The 20,064-nt window shown below is 36.5% G+C and overlaps 1 protein-coding gene across 5 annotated transcripts in view; it reads right to left on the bottom strand.

Annotated features, from left to right (window-relative positions):
• The window catches only part of Pcdh15 (protocadherin related 15), a 678,164-nt gene that overhangs the window by 477,177 nt on the left and 180,923 nt on the right, over window positions 1–20,064 (bottom strand). For all 5 annotated transcript variants that reach the window (XM_027394186.2, XM_027394188.2, XM_027394187.2 and 2 more), the window contains one exon: window positions 8,433–8,498. In XM_027394186.2, the coding sequence (XP_027249987.1) occupies window positions 8,433–8,498 (66 nt within the window). The remainder of the gene's footprint in view (window positions 1–8,432; window positions 8,499–20,064) is intronic.

The following is a 20,064-nucleotide window of genomic DNA, read 5'->3' on the forward strand; positions in this document are numbered from 1 at the left end:
ATTTTATTTTACAATGTTAGTTCCTGTGCTTACTGGGTATATATATATTTTGAGACAGAACCTCACTATGCAATTCTGACCAGCCTCTCAAACTCATAGTTCAGTATGACAGGCATACATTACTATGTGTTTTATAGTTAGTTTGGAAGTAGTGACTTTGAGCATGTTAAACAGGCAACTAGACCACTGAGCTATGCCCCCATTACTTTGTGTGTAGATTTTGAATGTGTGTTGTGGCTCCATTGTGTCTGGATTGTTAATTCAATATTCCACCTAGTTTGCTGCATTTACTTGAATGTGTTCATTTTCATTTTTTTCATGATATTCTATCTAGGGTACACTCTAGATGTCACATACACATCCAACCTAGTGTTAATTTTGGAGCTCTTATGAGCAGCGCAACTTTGCCTTCTTTGGACTGTCTCTCACAGCATTTTTATACATGGAATTCTCTAAGTGCTCAGCTGTGTTATTACTGCTCGGAGTAAGCAATTTTAAATGTTATAAAATAATTAAGAAGTTTGTGTTTTCTAACTCCTCTCTCCCCATAACGATTTTCAAATGGTGGAGTTATAGTTGATTTCAGTATATCTTCGTGGGCACCAGTTCATTATAGAACCATAGATAGAAAGAGGACAGACAGACAGACAGTATGGTGATGGCTCTGCAGAAAGATTGGGTCCATATAAGCAGAGTGAAGGTCTCTTCTTATATATGTTAGTGGAAGGGGAGATCTATATATTTGATTGATAGGCATTCCATAATATATACTTGTAGTCAATTGTCTTTGATGGCTGGCATGTGGAAATGTAGAACTCTGTATACAAAATGGGCTAAGGGAGTGGGAAGAATATGGATCTAGAACTATATATTAATGGACTATTTTTACAAAATGGCATGGCCCTGACTAATACTGAGTAAATAGGAGAGTGATGTTTACTCTGATGGTGATTGGAGAGTATTTGTGGGCTTCAAGGTCATGTTAATGAGTGCCTGAATAAGAATGCAGGTCTTGAGTGCCTATGCTGTATCAGAAACACTCTGGGATTACCACAATGAACTGTCACAGACCCAACTCTGTTTCCTGGGACTGTGATCTAATGCAGGAGAGGACCCTAATGTTCTAATTTTAAAGGTAAAATGTACTCTCAGCTAATAGGAAAAACAGCTAAATATTCTCTTTTTGCCTTTCCCTAGATCATGGCTTATAGGTTGAGTTCTACATGTCCGTACCTCTTTGTTAATGTAAATACAATGACATGAGTTATTCACATAGTCTTATTCTCTCACATATGGAAGCAATGACTGCAGTAGCCCAGAAATTCTGTCACAGAATAAAGAAGGCACACTTTCCTGTAACCTTAATTTTAACTAAGAATATTTTTAAACATTAAAATTAAATAAAAAAACAGATGTTTTCACCTAGGCCCTCAACTATGCACTACCTGTGATGGTGACACCAGTCAGCCAAACTATATGACTTAATATAGTCTCTGAATTTGTTTTTATTTTCTTAGTGGAGCAGATATTTTCAAAGGATAGATCTAAGATATAAACAAACACGTGGAGCCATGTGGCTATGTGTTTGAACTCAGAATTGGGGAGAACAAGACTGCTGAGAGATGGGGAAGAGAGAAGTTCTCTGTACTACAGGCTTTAGAGTAGTTCAACATCAATGGATTTGTTTGGAAATCAATAACAGCATCAAAGACTTTCATGACTACTGTACACGTATGCCATCAGTCGGAACCACTCTTCTATACTTACACAAACACATTAACTTTCAGATATCTGCTGTCTCCTCCATCAACTTCTTAATACTTCTTCAAATGACCACTCATGCTCATCTGTGAAGTCTGGATTTGTTTATCCTATATGTAGCATAAAGCTTGTAAATAAACACCTCATATCTTCACTTGTAACTGTTCAGGGCTCTCTCAGCATACTGTTTCCCCCACCTATCTATTGTTCTCTGTCCTCTTGCTGTCCTTTCCTTTTTCTCTTGGTTGTCTGGTCCTGGCACAAATGTTGAGGTTCTGGACTATTTTTTCTTGATACATCCCAATACAACTCTATGTTTCATCTATCAATGTCAGAAAATATGCACAAACACATCTCAAAGAGAGGTCTAAATAAGTGACTTAATAAGTGAACCTTACATAATGATATTCATGTAGTATACATTTCTTTAGCTCATTTGTAACAGGAAAAAGAGAATGCAGGGAAGCAGTCTCCTTCATACATGTTGTATTGTAGTCAAGTTGATGGGAAGTTAAAGGTAGAAATGTGAATGTACAGATATCTTGATTTTGATTGGCAACCTACTATAAGGCATTTTCATACATTTTTCAAAAGCAAAAAGGAAACCAAACTGGAAGAACAAAAATCTGGCTACCAAAATATCTTAAGTAATGGAAAAACAAACAGATCAGTGAAAATCACCTTATTACTATAGACTGGAGACCAAATCTTCCATAAAATACAGAAAAATACAGGATTCAGAAAGCAGAAACAGACTAAAACCAACCAAATAAAACAAGATACCCACCATCTCCATCTCCAAAATAAATAAACCCTAAACAAAGAAAACATGATGCTCATCATCTCTACTCTGCAAAGTAAGTAAGTAAGTAAGTAAGTAAGTAAATAAATAAATAAATAAAACTTAACTCTCATAATTAGTGGCAAGTAGTTCTGATAAAAGAAAGTGTGTTGCCACCCCAACTGGTGATCCAATACCAAACGGTCAGCCCTACAAACACAGCTACAAGTAACATTATACATATTGAACAGGTTATATTTAAGAATACATATATGCATGTAACAACAACTAATGGAAAACAGGGGCCAAGAATTTGAGACAGAGGACGAAGGAGTCTATGGGAGGGTTTAGAGGGAGGAAGGAAAGGGTAAAATGATGTAATTATGTTATAATTTCAAAAATACAATAAAAAGAAAACTCTGTTGGTTATAATATATTGATATGTTTCCATATTTTATTTAGTAAGGACATTTGTAAAGCTGAGAGTATTTCAGCAATACATTGGATAACAATATCCAAAACCATTATTATTACCGAAAGTATTGGGACTAGGAGATTCCTTTATTTGGTATAAAGAGTAAGTGTACACTATTTGATTGAACTATATCTCATGAAATAATGTAAAAGAAACACATAAATTTATAAATACCTGTAAATTGAATATAGCCACTACTTTAGCATTGTTTGATCTACATGTGAATAGTACATGTGGTTGAAATATTGCATCCATTCCACTGGGAATTATTTGGTGCATAAACATTTTCTTAATTGCTATGGGAGGCACTATGAGACTAAAGCATTTCAAAATGGTGTGGAATGATTGATTTTCTCAAGTGGTTTCTAAAAACCTACACATTGTTGATTTCTATACTCTCTTCAAATGGGAGAATTTTGACCCATTTCCCATTTTTTTTTAAATATTTTTTGTCCTTTGAAGAAAATTCACAGCACAATTGTCAGAACACTCAGATCACTCATCCACCCTCTGATCGCAAGGAACATGGGTGTGCTCTAAATGCATATGTGTGACGATAATTTGGAAGAGCAAAGACATGGGATAGGGGCAATAAAGTGTAATCTAAAGCCTCCAGAAAGTGAATGTAAGGACAGGTAACCCTGGAGATCTAGGCTTAGAATGGTTCTTCAAAAGACCAGGTGCTGCACTGTCAAACCAGGTACTTAACTGGATGCATCCTCCAGCCACTGTTCAAAAATGACTTCCATCAGAAACCTCCAACTCAGAACTGCAGAGCACTAACACATGGATGGCCAAGGAGGAAATGAAATCCCTGAGTTCCTTCCCATAACAATGCGGCCCTAAACATGCTCCTTTCTTCAAGTGAGATCTCTGATTTTTCTGCTATTTTAGTAGACTTCTTTTATCTGTGATTCCCTAAGGAGTTTCAAAACAGTGCAAGGGCCATTGAGCTGCATAGATGCATTTTGTTTTACAAGGGATCAATCATTAAATTAGGCTGAGTCATTCATGTGGAGAATTTCTTACTTTAGTGGAAAACAATGGTAGAATGCACTTTGCTACAGGTTACAAGTGAACAGCCCTCTCTCTCATTTTGTATGGTAGTACCAGGGCCATTCTTGCTACCCCTGGTTTGATATTCTTTCAGTTTATGCAAATGAAAGTATTACACTAGCTAGCCTTTGCGTTCATGGCCTATGACTTAAATGCTGCATTTATAGAAAGTCACTCCCTGTAATAGTTTCACTTAGGAGTTATTATGTATATGTGCTACATGATTCAATTTGATATAATCCAAGCTTATTTCTATAACACACATAGTTAACATAATTGTTAGAATGAACAAGCAAGCATATAACAGAACCTGATGTCTCTTTCCTTAAATACAGTGGATAACTACACAATTAATCTTTTCACCTTCTTCAATAATCTTAGTAATACCAGAATCATGAAATTTAAAATGTAGTTAAGCAGTCACTAACATTTACTGTTATTTATCTCTATAACAAAATACTTCAGCTTCGTGGTCATTTTTTATATTTGGGCTTCTTAGTGTATGTCTTCTTTTCCTAGCTCTGTGAATGTTCTATTATTTCCTAAAATCTTGTTGTTTATTGGAACATACAGTCAAAACTGAGGATACGATTAATACGAGGAAATACAGAGCTTGATGGAATTCTAATAAACTTAGAGACCATTTGAGGAGATAAATAACAATTTTTTATTAGTACTCAGAGATCTTTCTCTTTTCTTGTCACTTCAGTTACACATTCAGACAGAGGAAGCCACTGACCTTCTGGGAAACCATCCCCCAGTACAAATGAAATAAACAGAAAGTGTTGCCCTATATGCAGCCTCCAGGTGGACATAGCCAAATGGTTTCTCATGACAACAGCTATCACACAATAGTAATATGAGCAGTTGAATATATGGGGAGTCTAACATGATAATCTCTTTATAATTCACAGGAAAATGATTCCTTCATCACTGTAAACTACTTTCACTGTAAATGAAATAATCCATAGTGACTTGATGATGAGTTGGATAAGAAATAGAGCAATGCTGATGGATGAGTTTGAAATCATGCTCTTAAAGTTATGTATCATCTATCAAACCACTAACATTACACAAAGACTCATTTTCTGCAGCTAGAGATGTTAGGGCACTACAACATTAGAGAATAAAATAAGATATTTTTTCTGCATTATCCAAATGTTAGAATTACCATGTTACACCAGAGGGCAGTGGTTTGACATTGCCATAGATGACTCTATTATCTTGGAAGAATATTTTATTACCACCTCTATTTCAATACATTGCAACACGGTGCAATCATTGTTAATTAGCCACAAGAATTTTTTGTCTTTTTTTTTTAAACAAATGTTTTATTGTCTTAGGCTTTCTATTGCTGTGAAGACATCATAAACATGATAACTCTTTTAAAGAAAAGACATTTAATTGGGGTGAGTTACATTTTCCGAGGTTTCTGTTTTGTTTTGTTTTGTTTCTTGAGACAAGGTTTCTCTGTGGCTTTGGAGGCTGTCCTGGAACTAGCTCTTGTAGACCAGACTGGTCTGGAACTCACAGAGATCTGCCTGCCTCTGCCTCCCGAGTACTAGGATTAAAGGTGTGCACCACTACTGCCCCTTTTGGGCCTTTAAAAAAAAAAAAAAAAAAAACAGAGTCTCACTATGTAGCCTTGGTTAGCCTGGAACGAACTATGTAGCTAAGCCCAACCTTGAACTCTCAAAGACTCACCTGCCTATGCCTCAGGAGTGGTGGGATTAGAAGGGTATGATACCAGAAATTTAAGTTTCTTCTATCATTACAATTTCTTTGTCTCTAAGTGAATATTCTGGTGTAGAAAACTATAGTTTTTATTTATTTGAAATTGTCTTTTACTTATCCCAGTTTCAGTGGTAACTAGTCTTTGACCAAGAAGTATCCTGCACTCTTGTGTAAGTACACTCAAGGACAGAGACAATTAACTTTCTCTGGCTGACAATGTGGCAGATGCACATGCTGGGTTAGCACAATACATGCATGACCTTAACAGAACAATCCTTCCAAATGCATATGTGGTCAGTAATATTCTGTCTTATCTCCCAAAGAGCTTTACATGATTTTCAATAGCTCATTATCTAAGACATCTATCTTATTTAAACATGGAATACACATACGTATCACTGATGCTTCATTTGAAATAAATGCAGGATTATATAAATATGGTGGTGGGAGGGAAGGAGAGAGAAAGAGGAGGGAAAAACACCAAATCTTATTGACCACTATTTTATATTAGTGGTCCATCTTTAACTCATTGAAAGGGTCATGACCCAGGCTGGGCTCAGGTGAGAACCTCAATATTTCCAAAGGGCTCTGAAATATTTGCAAACATCTTTCCACCTACTGGATTCTGGAAAAGCAGGATACACAAGAGTTTATTACCACCCCTGAAAATAGGCAGAAAAAGAGAAATTAACACAGCATTTAATATCAGGACTGGAAATAACCCAGCTTTGTGGCAAGTTTTTTTGTGTTTCCTAGATCATGAATGCCATGTCCTGAGAGCCTTAAAGTGAAGAGAATTGTGCACATTATAGTATCTGGCAGAGATGCATTTGATCTCAATGGTTTTTATAAATTTCATGTAAGAAGAAAAAATGTAAAACATTTACTGTAGGTTGATATTTATGTGGTCTTGTTGATCCTCCAACAGCTTTGGCAGCATTCTGAGGACTTGGCAGTTTTTGTAAAATATGTCAAGAAAGAAGCACAACATTCTCAATGCTGCATCAACAGCAGAGCTAAACTCCCTTCATTCACCAGTGCAGCCTTGGCAATCTCTTCCCATACCCTTTAGAAAGACGGGGATCAGTTAGCGCTAAAGGAGACAGGTGCCCATGCTTTGGCATGACCTGCAAGCCCTGCAGTCACATGCTAATACAACTTCCTTTAGTAAAAGTGACTGTTTTATTTCAGCTCAGTTTTAAGCACAAAGAAATTGGATAGTCTTTCTGGCATGCTTATTGGCTTTACACTTCCACTTAAAAGTCAAAATTTGCATCTTACAGAAAAATAGGTTTGATCTGACTAGAAATAGTTAAGTTTAAGAAAACATAAATCTGCCTATGGAAAAAAAATCTTTTCCTGTTATACCACTTTAATGCATTTTCTCCTTTGTATATAATTGTAATTTAGTTCCAACTTATTCAAGCTGGTTGCAATTACTTACTCCATATGTTTTCATTGTAGATGGATGGAATTAATTTTTAAATAACCAATATACATTTTCATAATTACCTAATATTTTAAAAATAGTGTTTGTTCTTAACTTTTTTTTTAATGGAGGCTAGCTACAGTGCAGACACTTTGATTACTTACAAAGACCATGGATGTAAGTAGAACTTTACAGTGATTTCTTAGTAAGTAAAAATGGGTAGCCATCAAAAGTAATCCATAATGAACTGCAGGTTATTGTTATAATATTATAATGTGTGTTAATGTTCACAAAGTAGGCCTGAGTAGAATTACAGGAAAAATAAAAGCAATTTTTCAATGAGCCACTTGACATAATCCCTTTCCTTAAAGTGTGATTTCAGAAGAAAAGTCCCTTATAACAGAAAGTACCCTAGCAACAACCCAGCAACAAACCACTTAGACGGACAGTGGAGAAAATGCTCAGAGTACTCTCACACAGGTTGGCCCAGGATGTCACCATCTTGATATGACCTGATAGGGGAGTGAATTTTATGACTATTTTGAAGTTCAAACTCATGAAGAGTGAGAGTTCTAGAACAAAATCGCATATATTCTTGATTTTGAGAAAGTATATTTTTATATGCAACTCAGTATGGCTAGGTATTATTTCTAATGACTGCAGACGGGGTGAGTGGAGTGAATGCTCAGGCTTGTTCCCTGCTGGCAGCTTTAGCTGTGTGCTCTCTTTCAAGTCTAGGCAGACTCCCTGTTACCCAAGCTCAACCACTGTGTCTCACCAGTTTTAAGTGTTAATCTTTACCAGATTCCAGGCAGGACTCACAGCATGGTCCCTTCTTTGGAAGAACCCACTGCATTTCAGTTAGTGGATTCTCAGTGACTGTCAATTCTACCTATTTACAGAAGCATCCTCCCAACACATATATGATTCATGCTTAGGTTAACTCAGATCAGTCACTACTCACACAGAACTAAAGACATATTCACCGAAAGAGTCTTTTGTGACAATCCCAAGGAGGCATTTCTAGAAGTGATATATTTGAAAGCCTTGGACAGAAAATTAAACATGAATCATTAATTGATTTTGATCTAAAAAGCAACCTTTTTATGTAGAATCTCTGATTGCATCAAACCAAGTGCCCAAATAAAAAGAAATTCTTATTATGGACAGCACTGGTAAATACAGAACTCACTTACCATTCCGACTCTCTTCATCAATGGCCACGATGGTAGCTGGTGGGCCTCCCCTAGCTAGTTTGCAATCTAGAGAAAAGATAACCAAAGACCATAATCAACAACTGCTTGAGAACTTAATCAAGATTACATTCACCAACATATATTCCGATATTAAAAAATTACTATTAAGTTAATATAAAACATTTCAAGTGTTTGACTATTAACAGAAAACAGGTTCTAAGGCCCACACAGATTCTATGACACCATAGCCAAACACTGCTCAAACCTTAATTGTGAAACCAGCAAAGATGGCTGAAAAGTTGTCCTACTGGACAGAGATAATGGAATGGTAATTTAATGCATAGAAATGACACAGAGATATGATTAACATGATAAATGATGAGAAAGCTCAACAAGAGAAACAAACACAGTTGGAAATTAATTTCGATAAAGGGCATAATTAAAGAAAGTGAATAGAATTTTGATAATGCTCGAAAAACAGTAGAGGGAAAATGGACAAGCAAGGGATGCCATGAGGTACTGGGGATTATTTTAATCACCTTACCCTCATATTGCCAGTCTGGAGTCAAAGTACAGAATCACCAGTGGGAGCAGATCAGAGAACAGAAGAAAGAAAGGAAGAAAGGATACATGTATATATTTAGCAAGAGATTTATAGATTCATAAAATTCATTATATGATAATAGATGAATTACCTAATGATCTGTGAAAAGAGAACCCATCAGATTTTATCATAGTAATATAAACACTAAAATTAGGTAATATATACATCCACCATTAGTATAGAACTATTTAGCAGTGACAGTAACAAAGTATATTTATACAGTTTTTTGAAATTATAAATTTACTTATGAAGTTTTTACTCTTTCACTGAAATCTTTAGGGTAATGTCTGTCAATCAGAAGTTATAATGAATTCATATTATAAAGACTCATCTTACCTTACTGAGTATTACTCAATAACAGCTATAAAATTAGCTTTATAATATCTAGAAGTTAAATGTAAAAGCCAAGCTTACAAGCTGACACATGTACATTTCACAAGCAGAAGACACTCTTCAGAGAAACAAACAGGATGATATGTGTATATATGTGCACTGATGGCACACTTAGAAGCATGCCGGAAAGTAACTTGATAGACATGGCTAACCTGTGTGCTACCTGAATGACAATTTCAAGATTTGCTGATAAACACTTATTTCCTGCCTTTTACGTGTGTTGGCACAAGTCACATAGTTTTTGGAAGCAGAGCTCTGTGACGTAAGTGCATTTCCTCTTCTGAAGCAAAAAGGCTGTGAAGTCTGCAGCTTTTACTTCATCTTTATCAGTTTTTTTTTTTTTTTTTTTGGCCAAAACATTCTGTTCTCTGTTTGACATAAGGAGAAACTGTCTGAATAACCATGGAAGATTTCCCTTCTCTGGCCCAGCTATTGTTTGAACCTGGCTTAAATGGCTCCCTAAGTGTTCCTGTTTGGGGTTTTGAGCCTAGCCTTCGATGCCTGAGACATTTCTCTAGCCCCATTTTAGTCTTTGTACAGCAGTGACAGGAAGTGGTGTACTTACGGAAATGTGACACAGGAACACTGGGAGAATTACCCTCAGAAAGAATTAACGTAGCTCTCTAGAACCCCTATTGGTCCTCACAAAGCAAAGGTGATCTCAAATGATGAGCCTGGCTTTGATTCCCCAACCCCTATCTTCCTTTGTCACTAGGTGGTCTCTTCCCTGCCTCGTACTCTTGCTTTCAATGTATCTTTAATGAAGACTGTGTGGTGAATATTCATGGGTCATCCTCCCAAATTGTGTTAAAATAGAAAAGAAGAAGAAGAAGAAGAAGAAGAAGAAGAAGAGGAGGAGGAGGAGGAGGAGGAGGAGGAGGAGGAGGAGGAGCAGGAAGAGGAGGAAGAGGAGGAGGAAGAGGAGGAGGAGGAGGAGAGACAGAGAGAGAGACAGAGAGACTCATACTCATTCCTAGTTGGCCCACAGTTTATGGTTCAAAGACATTTCCTAGACATACCGGAACATGTGTATTTAATGCATTAATTCTTCTGGAAGTTCATTTTCCCCATTTCTGTCCCCTCAGTAGTAGAAAAAGCTACAAAATAAGAGTTTAACTCAACTTCTTCCCAATTAGATCCTTTACAGGGCTCCCATTTTCCACCAATAAGCAGTGCCATGTCCAACTGATACTCCAGGATTGGCCCAAACCTATTTTTACTTTGTTACTTTTAAATGCAGAACACTGATGTGTTTGTCAGACACATAATCTATTAATAACACTATTCAAAGCAGCTCAAGGGTTTGTTTTGAAACGATGCATTCATGAAAGTATAATTAGCTCTGAAATGCAGGAAAACATTTTTAATAACAAGTTTATTTAGAATTGTCTTGAGAAGAAAGTCATTTACCTATTGAGGGTAAAATACCCTAAGTGAAATCAAAGGAAACACTAGTAAGCAATTTGGACTTTCCTCTTTTCTGTGGCCTGTGAAAAAACTACCTGCTGTGAGGAGGGTGAGTGAGCTGTTGGTGAGGGGACCTGGGAAATGGGCTTCTCTTGTGGGTTTAATTTACTCTTCACTGCCTTGGTTAAACCACACATAGGTCTTCCATCCTTATATATTTCCAACATCCAATTAGCTACTAAATGTGAGATGTGAGTGTCATTACCCAAATCAAGGTGGCTTATTATAGAGATATGTCACCATGCTACATGTATGCCATGCATCCTTCAATGATCTTACATAACTGGTTGGATTGAGAATCAGAAGTGACTTGCAGTGACAGGTTTGAGATTTGAATCCCAAGACATTCTGTTTGTAGTGTAGGCTGAGGACCATTCAGATTTGCTACTAACTAAAATCTTCATCCTGAAGAGGAGGCAGCCTGGGAAGACCATCCAATTCTAAAACTTTCATTTCATATCAAACACTGTTGTTTCAATAAAACCCAGAGTAGATGACATAAAAATCTACTGACAAGACAACTGTCACCTGATTGTCAATGACTGGCACATTGCTTTTCCTAGCAGTTTTCTGAGAGTCCATTGTCCAGATGATGTCTCCACTTGTTATTTCAAGGCAGAACTCCAAAATAAAATATCAGTTGGTACTTGGCCAAGCCTGGTTTTTTCAGTCACACTGGCAAAGTAAATGTCAATAATTTGTGACAACTGAATGAAGTTACCTATGCCCCTCCCACTTCCTATGTTTCCTTCCAGGGACTCACTAGCAGGTCTGAATTTAGTGGAAGTCATCTTTTCATATGTGCTGATTTCCATCTCCAGACCTGTGAGAGGATTCTTAACTCTCTTCTATTCAAATCACTCCCTAGTTTTCTTCCTACAGGAAAACATGTCCCGATATTTTATGCTAACTTTCTATCTTTAACATGGTTGTCTTTGCCAAATAAAAACATTATTTTAAAAGTGCTTAATACATATCACACCAATTTCCTAAGACTCAGGAATCTTCATGGAAAAGGAGAAGAAACATTTTCAGAGCCAGAAGTAGTCAATAACAATAGGGAAATAGTCATTTTCATACACAACATGGAAGTTGCACTTATGAACTCATGGCAATTGTGATGGCATACACAGGAAATGTGCACTTCCCAATCCTAGCCACGATGGTGTAGGAGTGAGCAAGAAATCCCGCCCCTAGCTAAGGAGCTTTTTGATTATGTATACAGTTTTCTGCAGGTCAGAAGAGGGCATCAGATCTCATTATAGATGGTTGTGAGCCACCATGTGGTTGCTGGGAATTGAACTCAGGACCTCTGGAAGAACAGCCAGTGCTTTTAACCTCTGAGCCATCTCTCCAGCCTCAAAGGAGCTATTTGACACCTGATGAGATGGCAGGAGTCAATTTCCTTCATGATGTGAAACTGGTAAGCCAACCACAGGACAAGAGAGGTCACACTCCAAAGATCAGGGGAAGATTAGAAGAAATGAGATGTGATAGGTAGGGTTTTACTTAGGGGTGGTGGTGGTAGGGGAGGATGGGAGGGAGAAGGGAACTGGGATTGGCATGTAAAACAATCTTGTTTCTAATTCAAATAAAAAAATCTGAAAGAAAAAAATAAGAAACTCTCAAGAATTATAACATTGTTGAAAATGACTAATCATTTCTTTTAGGTTAAAACTAAGTATTTTATGGTGTAGAACTCAATGCATAACATTATTTTAGAGAAAAATATGTTAAATGGCCCACTGGATGCCATAGTATACATTCTTCCCACACCTCTCAATATCCTTTAGTGCATGTTCTAACTGTAGACAAAATCCAGATGTTTTCTTTTCCTTAGTACTTTCCCTTTCATCAGGAGCTACCCTCAAGACCTGTTGATATTGCATGACTTTTTTATTCTATTTTTTTACCCATTTTTTCTTTGTGACCAATCTGTTCTTAACATGTATCTTCTATTCATGTCAACATATGACTAACTTCACCAGGAAAGCCATTTTTGTCCCCTGACTTGGTAAGATTCCCTGATGCACACTCTTATAATAATAACATGCATCATCGTAGCAATCTGAGATGATCTGAATCCCAGTGACAGACAACCTTGTAAAATCCTAGACCTCCTATATAATCCTATGGTGTATCTTACAGATAAGACCATATTATAAATTAACCATCCCCTTTTTCCTTTTAATCCTTAAAATGGCCTGAAGTACAAGAAACTTGAAAAGGATAGAAATTCATTAGTTGTCTGGAGAAAGGACTTTTGCTATCTCTATAAACAGAGTGTCTCCTTTTCACATAAAAGGGAGAAAATGCTTATTTCCTACAAATTATTCATAGCTTCCTCTGGAGCTTCATACACTGACTATCCAGTAGTCTGGACGTAAGCATATTATTGGGTAAGGTACCTTGTTAGGACTGAGGATGTATTTCAACATGTATCATAATTTTGTACGTTAAACAAATGATGCATAAAGACTTCTGCTACCAAGACTTTGTGCAACCTGTATGATGGCACACCCCTAAAACTCTAGAAAGGCTGAGTGTTCTAGTCTGGGATCAAAGATCTTGTCACTTTATAAATTACATACAGTCACTTCCTTTTCAGTATTATGTAACTATCTGAATCATGTACGATTCACTAACGTTTTTTTAACTTCTAATTATTTGACACAGTTGTTAGAGAATTCTCATCTCTGTGACAAATAAATACAAAACTCACTCATCCAATCTGTAAGTTCAGCCATTTCAAGTTGAAATTGATCCCTAGTGAAATGTTTTATGCTTTGACATTTGAAATCTAATGTTTAATAATCTAATATGAAAGGGATGGACACCCCTACTAACGCCTTTTTTCTTTTATTCTAATATGTTCCATGAAGATCCATTTTTAAAGAGACCACTACAGAGAATACAGACAACCAAAATGCAGAGTTATAGATCCCAGTCCAAATGCATATATCTACCAAATGATTCTCATACCGAAGGCTCAGGAAACATAGGGGAAAGTGGGGTAGAATGATTTTGAGAGCCAGAGGATCAGGGAGTTTGCTGTGAGAGTTCATCTCCTACTAATGTCAGAAACTTGTTCATGTCTCACAACATGAACAAGGAAGACACCAATAGACATTCCACAGTGAATGGGGAGAAACTCAGGGTGTCGACTCTATATAAAGGACTACAAGAAACTACAGAATCACAAGAATGCAGAAATAGACTCCCAGGGAAGAGCACACCAATTTGTTATCCAGTACCAAATGGTTGGTCCCAAAAACACATGTACAAGTAATATTATATGTACTGAACAGATTATATTTAGGTGTATATTACATCTGTATATGGTGTGTGTGTGTGTGTGTGTGTGTGTGTGTGTGTGTGTGTGTGCGCGCGCGCGCACATATAAGCATTCAACAACAATCAACAAGGAAAGCAACCATCAATTTGAAAGAAGTCGAGGAAGGATATGGGGAAGGGTTTGGAATAACAAAAGGAAAGGGAGAAATGTAATTTTATTAGAATATAAAAAGTTAACTAAACAAGAAATAAAATTGAGGCTTAAAATATATTTTATGTGTATGAGTGGTTTGCTTGCATGTAAGTATGTATACTAAATGCATGCCTGTTGTCCACAAGGCCAGCAGATGGCATCGGACCCTATGGAATTGGAGTTACAGGCAGTTATGAGCTGTTGTGTAGGTGACAGAAACGGAATCCAAATCTCCTATGAAAGCACCATTATCTTAATCATTCCTAAAGACTCTGTTTTCAAGAATTTCCTGTCTGCATAAAATGTGCTTTGGTGAAGTTCACACCCCATTCCCTTCCCTCCAAATCCTCCACTATACCCTCAGCATGATGGTTTCTCAATTTAATAACCCCTTTTAAAAAAGTCCACTGAGTCTTCTTAGAACAAAAGAGTAAAGCAAACAAACCAACAAACCAACAAACCAACAAACCAACAAACCAACCAACAAACAAACAAACAAGCAGATGCTTAAGTGTCTGGGTGGGGCAGAATTTGTGTGTGTGTGTGGGGGGGCACACTATGCAAAGCAGGTACACAGGATAGATCTAAGATGCTCCGAAAACCAATTTGTTATTTTCTTTTCTAATTATTCTTAATGAGGCTTTGTAAAAATTCTCAGCCATGATTGTAAGACTCAAAGCTACTGCATCAATTCCAGTATTTAAGACCACATTCCTGGAGCAGGAAGGTCCTCAGTCTTTCTTTATTTAGATCTACTTTGCTTCTTTAAATAGTTATTTGCCATAAACCAATTATGCAAATACATAAATGCTCATTAAAAAACCAAACTGTTAAAAGAGAAAGAAGAAAGAAATGATAATCCTTTAATTACTGCCAACACTCACTAGGTATTTCTTTTAAGTTAACATCTGTTTTACAGGTGTGAAATATTTCTAGAGCATTATCTGTCACATTTACCTGTTAGTGCGTTGACATATTTTCTTACTTACATGGAAAAAAAATAAGGATTTATTTTTATTTCTGGAACCTTGGAAGAATATGTTAATATTTACCATTGTATTTACTACCTTTCATTTATACATCAGTATGGAAAGGAGGAGAAGAGGGAGAAGAAAAATGTTGTTGGAGGGAGAAGAAAAATGTATTTCATTTGACCAGAAGATAAAATTTGATCATATATAGGTAGCTAGTTAAGCAATGCAGGTAACTATTGCCATGCTTGTGGAGTCTGGCAGTTTGCAATCCTTCACGTTATCTTCTTACTCTAACACACTTGCCTCCTCTCTTTTCCCTGAGTCTTAGTGGGTGACATAATGTCTTGTTTAGGACTGAACTATGGTGTTAATTTTCTGTCTCTTGGCATGTATGAGTCTCTTCGATCTTTATGCTATAGAGAATCTACTTTGAGGTACTAGTATAAAAAAGGAAACTTCCAGGGATAAACAGACGAGGGCTGGTGCAGAAAGCTAAGAAACCAGAAAGACTGGAAGAATGTCAAAATATCAGTGTACACAAGACTGTTCCCTATTTCCCTATTCATTTCATCTTGTTTTTTCAGGGCTTCCCAGGACACAGTAACTAAGAATAACCTGCTTAGGGTCAGCAGGTGAGAAAGTCATTACTGACAAGTCTAAATACTGAATTGCAAGCCCAAAATAAATCCATCTTCTCTAAATATGACACCAGAGAGGTAAAGTGCTAGCAATGTCTTTGTGTCCCACAACCCTAACCCTGACATTACGCCACTCAACGAACGATTTATTCCTGTGTTATAACCATCTAAAGAACAAAATAAAAGTCACTTCCAATCAGAAGTCTGATGTGACCCATTCTGAGCAGAAAGAAAACTCTTGCTGGCAAATGTGTTCCATCCTTGGGTTGAAACACACATATATACAACGAGAACAGAAATAGAGCTCACACGTGGTGACGCCATTTTCAGGTGTCCCTTCCTAATATTCAACATATAAAGAAGAAGAAAGACCTCCTGTGAGTCTTTCCACTCACAGGCTCCTCTTTAAACAAGAAATTTACAAATGGCGGGCACTATGAAGATCTGTTGCTGTTTATGGCATCTGTGGGGAAACATGCCTTACTTCCTTTCACTACATTTGCACATCTCAGATTTGACATTAAGCCCAATGAAGACTTTATTAAAGTTGTGCTGCTCCTGGCCTATAGGCTGCCTGGTCTTTCTCCATGTAAGCCTTTATTCATAGTATGGTAAATCAATTATTATTTCCCCGCTATGATTCAGAAAAGGCAGCCACTGTACAAAGACTGAGAATGGAACTTCTTGGAATCTCTAAAGCCTAAAACACATCAGTACAGGCCTCTTCATAGTGTCCAATTTCCTGCGGTGTTGGCCTTGGTGAAGACCCAAAATGGACCTGATCTGAATGTCTGAAGTATTAGCAATATGGATTAGACCTCTTCAGGAATTGCCTCACATTCCTGCACTGCTGGACTTGGTATTTTCCTGATTTATCTTCCTCATGAAGTTTCAAGATTTTTCTACTGCTGGTTGGGTGTCTTTTGGAAAATAGCAGTTGCCATAATAAAAAATAATGTATCAGGACAGGAGTGCAATAGCATGTCCTTGAACTCAAATATCTGCCCTGTCTTGGTGCTTAGAAAAATCTAAAAATAAATTGAAAAAAAAAGGCAAAAGTAAAGAACATTCAGATGAAAGAAGCAGGGGTTGGGGGTCAAGAAAGCAACTGGAGTTCCATGATGGAGAGAGTGGGGTTGGGGGGCCAAGAAAGCACATTCCCAGCTGAGTTCTATGCTGGAGAGTAACAGTTATCAGAGTATACAGAACTCAAAGAGCACTGTCTGGAGTAATGCCTTGTCTTAACAGGACAGCTTTGCTGCCTTGTGGCAAGTGACACTAATTAATGGCTATAGTATTGACCCTAACTTATCATATATCATGTAATTTATGTACTCTCTTTAAAGAAAGTAAAAATATATGATTTATTTTAGAAGCCTTTATATTTACTTAGCTTATAATAAAAGTAAATGTTATTAAAAAACAACCCTGTTTTTTTAAACTTGTCAAGGATTTTGATAAAGAAACTACTAGATGAATTTGTTAGAGATATAACAGTTTTAAGAAAAAAAGGAACAAAATGAAACAAAAGAAAGAAAGGTATAAATCCATATAGCAAATGCTCTAAGACAAGGTTTTTCATCCCAAAATTTTACTTCAGAGATTATATTAGTACAGAAACAGTCATACAAGTATATTGTTGTAAAATTATGCTAGTAAATAACTATATAATTATGCAACCTTAGTAAATTATCATTATTTGGTTGTCATATGCATGTATGAGAGGTAGAGTGATTGGCTATGTTTGTTGTTTCCACCTTTGTTGTTATTTTTGGCTTTATTTTCATATCATTAAGACCTGAGTCCATAAAAATGCTTTTCTCACACATTCTCATTTGCCATAAGAATTGATGCTGTGTTTTCCCAAGAAAAGTACACTCCCCGGGTATTGGAAGAAGAAAGGTAGTAAGTTATCCAAACTGAGGCTGAACGGGGAATGTAAGGACAGTGTAGTTCTTTGGTGTCAGCTACAATGGACAATTAGTGTCTGGCCAACCATATATCCAGGGTATCCTGTTGGGGTTTGTACCGCTGCGGCTTCTAGGAGAAACTTCGTATTTGTAATCAGATATTATTCTGTCTCTTTTGATCTTCCCTCTGGTGCTTAGTTTCTGATTTTTCTAAGTCACTTGTAACATCATGTGTACCATGTGTACCATGACAAGCAGATTCAACTAATAAATCATCCATTACAAACATGTATTCTGTTGATTTAAAGTGACTGAGAGTGAAGGGTAAGGGCAGTTCAAGAGATAAGAGTGTTTCCTGCTCTTGCTGATTACTGGGGTTCAGTTTCCTGGAGAAAGCATGAGGGTTACACTATATGACACCCATTCATCTAGATTTCAGAACTGGACATGACAGTGATAGGAACGAGACAGAATGGATCTTGGAGTCAGTTCTTGTTCTCTTGAGCACCTGAGCCATAGTCCTTGGATCGTGAAGACCATCATGTCATTCTGAGAGAGCTGTAGATGGGATTGACACTCAAGTCAGGGGTCAATATGCATTGCCCATCCAGTCTACAATCTTCCAGTACTTGAAATCCATTTTCCTGGCATTTATTGTACAGGAAAACATTCCACCATGTACAAAGTAACCTAATAAGAGCTTTAAAACAACACAAAAGTGATGGACACCCAGAAATTTAACAGAACATCTAACATTATTTCCCTTTACTCAAACAAAATATTATATATAGTCAAAAGGCTTTCTTGCCATCTCTGTCAATGCTCTCCTGTTTATGTTACCTTGTTTCACATGTTTTAAAATTGTCAAACATATCAGGTCTGCAACAAGAAAATCTAATATATTCATAGAGGTGGCCATCAAGAAAGGTACAATAAACAAATGTATTTATATCCCATAACTGACAAAAATAGACAGAAATAGCCATAGACCTGCTATTACATGTTATGAAAAAAAAATCTCAGTGCACAACCTGGCATGTACTGCATGCAACAGAATGATATTTTTTGGCATCCTAGTAGCAGAAATGGATTGTGGGTATTGTGAATATTTAAGTTTACTAATTTAGCAACAAGTATTTTCTATAACACTGGTATCATTTTCATAAGTAAAGGTAACTTGAAGGTGATTCTTTCTTAGAACAATTAGTATTGGGTTTTGTCATTTAAAATTTTAAAATGACATTTGATGCTTTTGTTTTTACAATTTTCTCACTGCTTGGTAATTTTGTGTTTTTAATGAACATGACTTTTATGAAGCATTTGTTCAATTTTACATTCAGTGGCTTCTTTTGAGATGTATGCTGCCAACTAGACACATGTGTGATGAAAGCCTTTCACGGCCAGTGGGATCCACTGTCATTTTCATTTGTGTCTTTTGATAGGATATTACTTGGGAGTTTGTTATATTCTTACAACATCTGTTCATTTTTTTGATAGCATTTCACTGTTTAGCTAAGGCTAGTCTTCAACTCTTTATATTCTTGTCTTAGGCTCATAGTTGGCAGATTACAAACATGCTCTTCCATGCCTCCTTCACACATGATTTCTTGATGCAGTACTTTTGAAAACTCTCTTGGAAGTAAAGAGACAAAGTTATCTCTCTAGAGCATCTTCTATCAGTCTTAAGTTTTGTCTCTTTTTAGGACAAACCAATATTAGTCTTTAAAAACCACTGTTATATTTTTAATTAATTTTGTAGAGTTGGGCATGAAATCTAGAGCTTCATGAGGTCCTATATCACTGAGCTACATCATCAAGCATAATAATTATTTATAATATGACAAAATTAGTAAATATCCAATTTCTCTAAATGCTACAGGGAAGCAACAAAGACACACCATCATTATCAGAAACAGAATTTCACCCAAGTGGAATCACAACGTTGATGCCACTTCAGCACTAAGTAAGAGATGTTAAACTAGAAATTAAATGTGTCATATCAGCTGCTTTTAATATGTAGATGCCCTGGGCAGTATGGAATTAAGTGAACATTTATGACTAAGAACAGGAAAGCAGCACATTAAAGTGAAATAAACTAATTCAATTCAATTGTAAAAATGGTTAGGAGAATAATTTAGGGACAAATGTAATAAAATAAT

This window comes from Cricetulus griseus (assembly GCF_003668045.3).
Source record: "Cricetulus griseus strain 17A/GY chromosome 1 unlocalized genomic scaffold, alternate assembly CriGri-PICRH-1.0 chr1_0, whole genome shotgun sequence".
NCBI lineage: Eukaryota > Metazoa > Chordata > Mammalia > Rodentia > Cricetidae > Cricetulus > Cricetulus griseus.